At 48.0% G+C, this 11,066-nt stretch overlaps 1 protein-coding gene across 5 annotated transcripts in view; it reads right to left on the reverse strand.

Moving 5' to 3' along the window:
* The window catches only part of LOC144720802 (tensin-3-like), a 90,920-nt gene extending 80,245 nt beyond the window's left edge, over positions 1-10,675 (reverse strand). For 2 of the 5 annotated variants that reach the window (XM_078597856.1, XM_078597854.1), the window contains exon 1: positions 10,281-10,674. In XM_078597856.1, the coding sequence (XP_078453982.1) occupies positions 10,281-10,427 (147 nt within the window). In that variant the 5' untranslated portion in view covers positions 10,428-10,674. Of the gene's footprint in view, positions 1-5,584; positions 5,607-10,280 lie in introns of those variants that run through there. The other 3 variants (XM_078597857.1, XM_078597855.1, XM_078597863.1) reach the window with 3 other exon arrangements.
* Between the last annotated feature and the right edge of the window lie 391 nt (positions 10,676-11,066).

Below are 11,066 nucleotides of genomic sequence, written 5' to 3' on the forward strand. Positions count from 1 at the left end.
AACCAGTTGACTACTTCCCCCACACACCCTAAAAGAAGACAAAGACACCCCATGTAGCCTGAACAGACTGTTGGGGCCAGTGCTGTTAGCAAGCAGAAATGAAGACCTGCACGGCACACGAGAGGTGGCTAACACCACGCCCGGCTGTCTGTCTCCCAGTGGCGATGTTTACACTCCTCACCAGGTATTAATTTGGGGCTGAGTCGACCTTGGGGAGTCCCAGGATCGGTTCAGATAATCGTCACTGGTGTGGGCCATGAGCGGGAATCGAACTCGGGCTGCCATGTTCGTAACGCAGCATGTTAACCGCTACACTACCGTTCCCCATACACCTCTATGACACACAGCACAACCAACCAAAAATCAAATCACTAATCTGCAGCCCTTTAGGATCCAACTCCTTGATGAAAGCCTTCCGATGCTGTCAGTCACTGGGATTGTTTTATAAGGGGTCCCCGATATACGTCGCCACGATATACGTTGTTTCACACCGTCACGTCGCTGACTTTTTGAGGAACCCAATGTAAAATGTCCCCGCACATACGTCGTCACGTCGATTTTGACTCAGTTCTGCTTAACACTGTACAGAAAACGTGTAACTCCTGTCTGCTGCTTCTCAGCCCCATCATGTTCTCTCACATTGTGCGTAGCGAGTGCTCATTGTAATCGGTCCTAATCCTCTCCCAACACCTCCAATCAAGCCAATCGAGCATAACTCATCCACGCCTCAAAGATCATACAAATTAAAGGTGAAGGTAAAATAAAATGCTGTTTAAGATTCTGTGCTCTTACACTAAAAATGTATTTCTCTTCAAGTCATTAGAAAAATAAAAACGTGTTAAAGTGTACAGGGCTGCTTTGAAATGCTCATAAAAATAGTTTTCAATTCAGTGTTTGTTAAATTATAAATGCTGTTGAAAGGTCCTTGAACTCAGAATTGGTTGTGTATTGTATTGTAAATATAGTACAGATACTGTACAAGTACAGTACGTATTTTGGTTGCTAAGTATGAAACACGTTTCCCTAAGTTACACTCCCTATCCCTACCTTATTCCATTGCTTCTTATGGGAGAAATTTTACCGCTTTGAGTCGCATTCCCTTCTATAATCAACCAAGAAATGTCTGTCCGTCCCGCGTGTGACGTCACTCCACATGAGCACCCCCCCCCCGGGTGACGTCACCCCACATGAGGCCCACCCCTCGATTATTAATATTCATAAGTGGGTGGATTTTTACACCAACGCAGAGGAAGGTCGAGCTGAATTAAATCATGTATTATGCAGTCGCTTCAAATCTGACGTTTCTTTACAGAAAGTGACGGTAAAAAATAAATATACGCAGCACAGTGCTACATCCGTGCATGACGGCTCTGCAAAAGAGCCCCCCACCCCTTCATTAATATTCATGCCCGCGTGGAAATTTACACTAACGCACAAGGTCGCGCACAGGAACCTTGGTGAACAAGGAAACCACATCAAAACTGACAAGCAGGTCGTCTGGGGACAGGTTCCTGTGCCTGACACCATCGCAATCATTGAAGACTTGGTTCATCAAGGACTGAATACTGGGGTACCCCCCCTGGTGAGACACTGCTTAACCAATACATACTTCACCTGGAATGGAACCTTCTACAAGCAAACTGAGGGCACCCCAATGGGCTCCCCCCTATCTCCGGTTGTAGCCAACATTTTCATGGAGAAATTTGAGACTGACGCCATCCAGACTGCCACTCTACACCCGACCTTATGGAAGAGGTACGTAGATGACACTTTTGTCATCTGGCCACATGGCCGGCCTGTTCTAGACCAATTTCTCGACCACATCAATTCCAAACACCCAGCCATCAGATTCATCATGGAAGTCGAAAAAGATGGCAAGCTACCCTTTTTGGATGTCCTAATTAAAAGGATACCTGATGGTTCAATGAGCCATTCTGTCGACAGGAAAGCCACCCATACGGATGCCAAACTAAAACCGGATTCACACCACCATCCATCCCAGAAGAACTCCCTCATCAAGACTCTATACCATAGAGCCCAATGCATCTCCGACCAGGAACACATTGCCAGTGAACTCAAACACGTATGCCAAGCTCTTAAGGATAATGGTTACTCCGACTACACAATCCACAAGGCCCTCACTCCAACCGTCAAGAAGGATCCTGCTGAGGAACCTTTCAAAACCATCACCTTACCCTACATTGCTGGGGTCACAAAAAAGATCTCAAAAATCCTGATTAAACACAAGATTCAGGTACGATTCAACACAGTACATAAAATCCGTGATCTGGTCCCGTCTGTAAAAGACGTGGTTCCAGACATACAGTACCCTGGCGTCTACAAACTAAGTTGCCTCTGTGGTAGCAGAAACCAAACGACATGTCTCGGATCGCATCCGTGAACATAAAGCAGACCTGAAACACGGTAGGACAAACACCTCAGCCGTGGCAGATCACTGTTACAATTCAGTGGGCTCACATGACATTGACTTCTCCAAGACAGAGGTTCTCTGCAAGCCATCTGGCTACCATGAGAGATTCGTTCATGAGGCGATCCACACATACAAACACAGAGACAATTTCAACCGAGAAGATGGATTCTGGCTCAGCAATCATTGGAAGGACGTAATAAACCACTTCGGATCTTAACTGATTGTTGTTCACGTTTATGGTGACTTTCAGACCGCAGTCCACTCACTGGCATTAACTGTGTATGTTGTGTTCTCCACAGGGAATGCATTATTTGCTCCGCTGCGGGTCTCCTGCCACCGTTCTCCCATTCACATGTTTCATTGCTTCTACATATTATTAACATGCCCTCCCTTTGTTAATGCTACCCCCCCTCCCTTTGGTGCTGCTGATCCTGCATAATGCATGGGCATAATATGACTTTGAAACCCCCCCGCCCACCTTCTACGCATTTTTCCATGAATATGCTAAATTCCTCTTGATATGCACATTCTTTTGTTAAGGCTCTCTTCTTCTTCCACCTCCAACTCAGCTTATATATAAGCTCCTAGCTTGACAGTGTCTCATTCTTCACCTGAAGACGGCTGCTTGCGTTGTAGCCGAAACGTCGTGAGAATTATTAGATTTTATTATGTTTTATTTTTATTATTTTATTACTTCCCTTCTACGTGACTTTACTGAAAGAACCAAGAAGATGAATCCCTGCAGTCACGAAAGCTTTAAATCGAAACAAAACATGTGATGTAACATTGAGACACAAATTATACTTGGTCAGGTTACTGGCTGCCAATTCTCTCTCTCCCAACCTCCCTCTGCATTAATGGAATTGTAAGACATAAAACGTGAGACAACCACAATATATATGACAACGCATGGGGCATTAACGCAAACGGTAGAGCGCATACAATTCCAGGAATGGGCGTGCGCTGAGAAGAGCAATCGATACACGCGCCAGCAGAATCTGTATTTATCCTGGAGAATCTGATGAACTATGAAGCTCGTTTTCACTGATGCTGAGTAGGGGCGGGTAAGATAAAAAAAACATGATAGGACTGCTAAATATAGGAAAGGTAAGCAAATTACTAGAAATAAACACATTAAAGCTAAACTTTTATTTTACCTGGTAAAACCCACTGAGCTATGAGTTCTTTTTCAGAAGCGACCTGGCCACAAATTATAGCTCAACGAAGTGGCTTATCATGTGGAAATTTATAGCAGCCAAATAATCTAACGCATGTTTCTAAATGTGGAGAGAAAAATGGGAGGATCAGGAGAAGAAATCCACGCGACCACGCAGAGAACATGCAAAACTCGAAATATACAGCAGGCGTCAGGGTCGGGATCAAACCCACAACCTCCTGTATACTAGGCGAGGTAGTTAACATCACATAAAAGTGAACCAAGACTCAAGTTCCCACCAAGAAGCCCGCTGCAAGACTCCATTTCAATGTGGATTTGTCCCGTGCCCAGAGTGCACTGCAGCATGCGGATGAATGGAAATACGAATTTCTGTTTAACACGTCGCAAGCTTTCGCGACCAATATTATGCCTTATGTTTTTTCTGGGTTAGATCGCGTAAATAGAAATGCCTCGTCAGGCTACATAAAAAATTATGGCTGTAGCCTGATGAAACTGGTTGTAATTACTGGCAAAAGGTCGTACAGTACTCAAATTATAAATGGTGTGGGTTTACTCTCCAACACACGGGTGTGCTGAACTAGTAACCAATTGTCATGTTTTGTTTACGTGGCAAACTGTACAAATTGGTGATGGCGGGTTTAACAACACATTTATTTTTACGCGAACCCCAAAAAAACCTGCTACGGATGCGAATTTGTTTCCCATGTCACAAGAACACAGAGATCTGATGAAGGCTTTTCCACCACCAGTCACCCCACCTAACGCACCTTATGGGGGGTGGGGGGGTTAAGAAGCAGAGAGCCAATTTAACAGAGAAGAGCAAAAAGGGGCAGTGAGTGAAAATCTAAAGGGAGACAATCTGAGACGGGGAGAGAGAGGGGGTGATGAGGAGAGACGAGAACTCTGTGGATGGAGGGCTGCCAAGCCGTGCATTAGCGTGGCACATACCAAACCCGCGGGACACACCACACACACCCACAACTCAACTGTTTACCATTGCCCGTCACGGGTTGTTAGACGCCTTTTTTAATATCTGAAATTCATTTATGACTGTTTACATAACGGCAGCTGGGGCTGTAATTATTAAACTTCGTGAAGAACTCATTTGCAGACGCGTCTTTACCCGCTCACTCCGAGGCGAATATCAGTCACTGATGGACGACTTTCCTCGGAAGGTGACGAGACGGTGCAAATTGTTGTGATATTTGCCATGCGCCTTGCTCCCGAGTGTTCAAATCGGCATGCTAGTTGAACGCGTGTTCCTCGGCGTTACTTTAGAAGTTAATATAAACAGACACGCCGCGGTCTCGATTTGAATTCGCGGGATGATTCAAAACGTGAGAGGCAACAGTCGCGTGTATCCCACGTGCCCGCAGCGGGTTGACTGCGAGGTCAATTCTAATGGAAAATTACATTCTTCACGAGTCCGTCGCCACCCTGAATTGTAAATGAGGCCGTGACGGGGGCCTGGCTGGCTTCCCTTTGTCCCACGTCTCAGGGCAGTGGCCCCGCGTCCCATCACGAGGGCCCCCCAAACGTCCCCCACGCAGATGCGGGCCAACATCAAGAGAGAACCCACGACTCCATCCACCACGGGCAGAGCCGACAGCAACATGCCGCTTCATACGATTACGTTCATTATATTTCCATCGCGATGGAGATACTCGAGCAATAAGACACGTGTCAACCCCGACAAGAGCTTACATCTAATAAGTTCAGGTGCTCGGTTGCTCTGACACCATCTGTGAACCTGTTAAACACTTGCGTTAATCCCACAGCCACGCTTGCGTGTGGGTCCCTGAGGAAATGCTGAAGGATTAAGAGTCTCACACACACCGGCGACCCGACAAGGCAGGTTGGGTTGATTCACGACGGTCTAATGCCTTGACACGTGGAAGGGCTTTACCCACACAGCGGGGTCGACCATGGCCGGCTAATGACGGCTACAGACGACACAAGAGGACAACTAATCGTACCGCAACAACGTGGGCGCTCTGTGGGGGGCAGTGATCAGACAAGAAGCAGAGGTTGACTTCGCATGGTTGGCGACCGTGTGGACCGACTTGCACGCTTGCAGGGCCTCACTGCGAGATGGAGAGTGGAGGGAGAAGGCCTCGCGTTTTCTTGCTCTTACAGCAGCATGGTCACGTGTTTCTTGTTGTTCTTCTCACAAATGAACGCCAACACCTCCACGAATCATACCTACAAGGGTCCGTCACCGCACCTGCTGTGTTGTACACGGAATCCGACGTGAGGCTTCGACCTGTGGCCGAGCGAGAACGAGTTGATGCGGTCTGTGTTACCAGTCCTAAACTAGGCAGGGGGGGTGCTGTAAAAGTCGACGACGACTCCCCCCCCCGGGGGTTGCTGCTGCTGTTGTTGTTCGACACTTCACGAGAGCGCCACCGTCAGGAGGCCCGCGGTGAGGCCACCGCCACCACCGCCACCCCCGCCACCACCACCCCACCCGGCTGAGCCGCCACGGGAAAGTGGCCACGCTCCCAACACGTGGATCAAGCCGGGCACGCGTGGCGCGCAGGGCTGGTGTGTGTGTGTGAAAGGGGGGTTGTTTTAGCTGTCAATGAAGTCACTGTGTAGCGAATCCGGGCAGATTAAGTGAGTGGCTTACCTCAATGTCACGACCACCAAAACTCTGGACGTAAAACCTCTGCTCTGCCCTCGACTGAACTCACACAATGAGATACACCGTCTCTCAGGGTCATTTCTGATTACATGCCCTCATATAATGGAAGGGTAAATGTCAAATAACCTTATTACCGGAACATGCCGTTGTTAAAAGTGTGCTAACCTTTCAGAGTGAAAGTCAAAACCTCGGCCTGCTTCATTCTGCCTGCAAAAGTATCTGCATTATTCACATCCTCAATCATTGCCTCTCGGCCCGACCCCACTACAGTATTCACGGGGCGGAGAGCGGAACTGCGATGCAGCAGGTGCGGGCCACATCACAACAACATCAGCAGCAGCAGCGGCGGTGGTGGATGTGGCACAGCGGCCTGCTGTCGCAACGTCTCGTGTGGCACGAGCTCGCAGGGAAGTTTCAAAATCGACCTTCCGCTCACCACTCTAAGATCTCTTGAGCGTGGTGAGGCCGAACGGCGCCGCCGCGATTATTGCAAGCGGCAACACTATCGGCACTTGCGAGTTTCGTTGTTTTTTTTGTCCCAGCGAGTGCAGCCCAAGCGCTTCTCACCACCACTGCTCTGGGACTGGGGTAATGAAACCCAACCTAGCAGACAGGTTCTCCTCCACACTCACTACACAAAGGGTAGTCGAGCGTGTCAAAGTATAAACAATAATGATAATGTACGGCCCTTTGACAGTCAACTGCTGCATGAGGGCCTCCCCATGCCCATATCAATTATGGGGGGTTGTTTGACCATACTTAATCACACTTGTAAATTCTGTTCAAATACCACTTGCCATTGATGTTAGCCGTGACCAGGAATCAATCTCAGTTAATCGGGTTTCGAATGCGGTGTACTGCTCCACCGCTCACATTTCAGTGTCTCAATTATCTGTGCCAGCCACTTTTACTGCCGCTGTTTGGAAAACGTTGGTGCTGACATGACCCATACCTCACCCACGTTACACCGAACACATGCCACCACCTCGAGGTACAGGTCGCCTCTGGGTAGCCATGGAGCTCCCCAAACCTCTTCTCCAGTCAATGACAATACCTGACCACTGGTTAGTCCGTTGCGGTTTACTGTCATTAAACATTGATTTCGAGAAATAAAGCCAAATATTTCAACAGTGATGGTGTTCACCATCTCAGATTCGCTGACACAGTCATTCTCGCAACAATTGGATACGTGCCATCGCAAATGAGTGAAGGACCTAACATGTATGCTCTAATATGTTTGCTGAACTAAAGGAAATTACAACGGAAAAACACAACAATGTAAATGTAGGCATTTATTTAAGGCAGACCAGGATCAAAGGCGGAATATAAGCGAGAGTAAGTTGGGCTGCTTTTTGATAAATGCATTTTAAGTGCAAAGCAACACACACATGCAACATGCCTTAAGATGTGTTTAAATCATTGCATATTACCTCCCACAACATGGAATGGAAACATGGTTCTGGCAAACAGCGTTAAACAAAAACAGAAAAGCACGAAAAACTGATTTTTTGGTTTAGTTTCCCTTCCCCCGCACCTCCGATTAGCACGGATGGCTGCGGAAGGTGCGAAATAAATGCAACATACATACATACCAGAGATCCACGCTAGGAATTATACTGCGATTCTAGATTTGAAGCTTTCGTGACTGCAAGGATTCATACTCTTAGGCTTTTCGGTAAAGTCACGTAGGTAAAAAATAAAATTAATAGAAGTAATAATATAAATAAAATAATAAATCACGACGTTTCGGGCGCAACACAAGCGTCCGTCATCAGGTGAAACAACCACAGCAAGAAACAACCACAGCAAGAAACAAATGCTTCAGCATTTCGGATCTTAACTGATTGTTGTTCACGTTTACGGTGACTTTCAGACCGCAGTCCACTCACTGGCATTGACTGTGTATCTTGTGTTCTCCACAGGGAATGCATTATTTGCTCCGCTGCGGGACTCCTGCCACCGCTCTCCCATTGACATGTTTCATTGCTTCAACATACTATTAACATTCCCTCCCTTTGTTAATGCTACCCCCTACCCCCTCCCTTTGATGCTGCTAATCCTGCATAATGTATGGACATAATATGACTTTGAAACCCCCCCGCCCACCTCCTACGCATTTACCATGAATATGCTAAATTCCTCTTGATATGCACATTCTTTTGTTAAGGCGCTCTTCTTCCACCTCCAACCCAGCTTATATATAAGCTCCAAGCTTGGCAGTGTCTCATTCTTCACCTGAAGACGGCTGCTTGCGTTGTAGCCGAAACGTCGTGAGAATTATTTTATTATGTTTTATTTTTATTATTTTATTACTTCCCTTCTACGTGATTTTACTGAAAGAACCAAGATGATGATAGCTGATAGACGAGACTGGAGATGGAATGGCAGCCAAAGAACGGAACACACCCAAGAGGATGACCAGCACAGAGAGGTGGTGATGAGCTGAACTCGTGCGTGGGCACAATACTTATTTTGGCATCATGGGATAGTGACGGATGGCTACAATTTGGGGAGGCCTGCATCCAGCAGTGGATACATAACGGCCTGATGTTGATAGATTTAAGTTATAAATACTTTGGGGACACCACGTTGGCGGTGCTTGGTGAATCAACTTCAGTGCAGCAGCTTGAAGCCAACGATCGTGTTATTGAGAGCAGCATCATTACCAGTGCTACACCACAGGATTATCTGGGAGGACACCTACTGTTCAAGTCCATGAATAAGTCAGAGTGGCTCGAGGTCATGTTACGACAAGCGCTTGATTTACCAATGTTAGTGTAAAACCATATATCATCCTCTGTTCTAACTTTTTGACAAATTTTACAAGAAACGTTGCAATGTTCGTGCCCCCAAGTGCTGGAGAGACCCACATGGGAGGTGGCGCAGATAAGAAATGAGCTACGTGGTCATTTGCATAAACTGCTTTGAAAGAAGGCTATCGATTCACATAGCGGCAATTGCCGTTGAGTGATTATCCTGCGAGTCGCATGTATAGTGAACGCGTTTATGAGAGGAATTGCTCCCTGGGGCCGCAAAGAGGCCTAGGAATTCAAGGTTGCAGTCGCCGGAGCCGAACCGTCCGTAAGGCAAGGGCAACTGGGGGAGCGGCATCTCTCTAGTTTCGTGCCACGGGATCAGCGCGCTGACAGGCTGGCGGACGGCGATACCGCTGGGAAGTGCTGCCATCACGTTCGCTTACAGGATGTCACGTCTGCTGTGCTCGTACAACAGCCTTCTGTCTGAGCAAGAATTTTCCAAGTTTCTGCAGCAGAAATATTAAATTTCCATACCGTGTTGAAAGTAGATGCTAAACCCTTTTGAGAGCCCACCACCTACATGTCTGCCTCCCCTCTCTCATTCTCTCCGTGCTTCTGCGTCTCTCCCGTAATTTTCTTTGCAGCTGTCATAATGTCATCCACACAGTAAGGCTGTCAAGAAGGCTACGAGCCCTCCCACGTGACTCTCCGAGGGCTGTTGTCTCCACATTTCTCTACATTCAGGTGGAGGGCGACTCTCTGCCCCACCCCCACGTACCCCTTTAGCGAGCCTCTTCTCGTCAGTGTCATAACGCCAGGATTTAAAAGAGAAACGGCCCTACATAGCTCCTTGTAATTCAGAAGAATTTGAGTGAAAAGCGATCTAAAGAAAACGCTTGCACAAACATAATATGGCAACAAACAGCACAAGAAAGAAGCTGTCAAAATATCTATGGGTCGTACGACCTTGACCTTTGCCCCCGAACCCCCAAACAGTGAGGGCTGTTGCACGTTTTGTGGAGCACGCCCAGAAATGTGAGCCAAATAAGCTTTTATATTCACACGCTAACATATCTGGAGTAGACCGCAATCAACGTACAATAAAATGTTCATAAATCGAGTGCTGTATTCTCAACATGATTCGTACATTATATTGCTTCCCAGCTTTAGAGCGGCACGTAAAACAGGAAATAATTTAGACATTTCAGCAAGTAGCTTGGGAGTAGTGGAAAGTTGCTTAGCATAAAAGTATCGTCTGAAATTCCCTCTTACCTTCCTCATCTCCTTCACGTCATCGTCACATTTCTTCGCCGCTTTTTTCCTTCCTCTCTCTTTCTCTGTCCTCATGGCCGACGGATGCCCCGGTGCTCCCTGCAGATTCTCCTCGGCGCAGCAGCCGAGGCTGGTGGTGCAGCCCATGTGCAGGTTTTGTGTGCGTGCGCGCCCGTCTGCAAGCAGCTATCACTGCACGCCAGCCCAGCCCAGCTCTGTTCCCTCCCCTCTGTGGCCCCCTGCTAGCTTATTACACCATCACGGCGCTAACGATCTCTCCCTCTCGCTCAACTGCGGAGTCGCTGCTGATCGATTCACACTCCCGGCCGTCACAAGCACGGCTAACATCTTCAGCGTCGGAGCGAAGGATTCTGCCGAAAGTGTGCCCCTGCAGGGACTCCACGCGGTATTATACGCTCCGGGATGAAACTTTTTTTTTCTTCAGTGTCCCACCCATGTGCTCTGGCATGAGCCATGCAGGCAGCGGCATGCCGGCCGCAACCACTCACAGGTTACTTTCCCCAGAGGTGTACCCCGGCTCCGCAGGCGAGCCGTGGCGCAAGAGCCACGCACGCGCTGCCTGGCGAGACGTCGCTGCGCGTGATTGTCCGCGAGCCCCCCGCCGGTGCCTCCCGAGTGGAGTCGTTCGGAGCAGGCTCTATTTGTACAGATGCAATCTGTGCATCCCTTGCCAAACATTCCCCGTTTGATGCAGAGCAGTCGGTGTTAAAGTGGCTTTGAGGTGAACTTTTCTCAACGTTTCACAAAATTCGCACTGGTTCATGG

This window comes from Lampetra planeri, chromosome 10 (genome assembly GCF_965212315.1).
Source record: "Lampetra planeri chromosome 10, kcLamPlan1.2.h2, whole genome shotgun sequence".
In the NCBI taxonomy this organism is placed as follows: domain Eukaryota; kingdom Metazoa; phylum Chordata; class Hyperoartia; order Petromyzontiformes; family Petromyzontidae; genus Lampetra; species Lampetra planeri.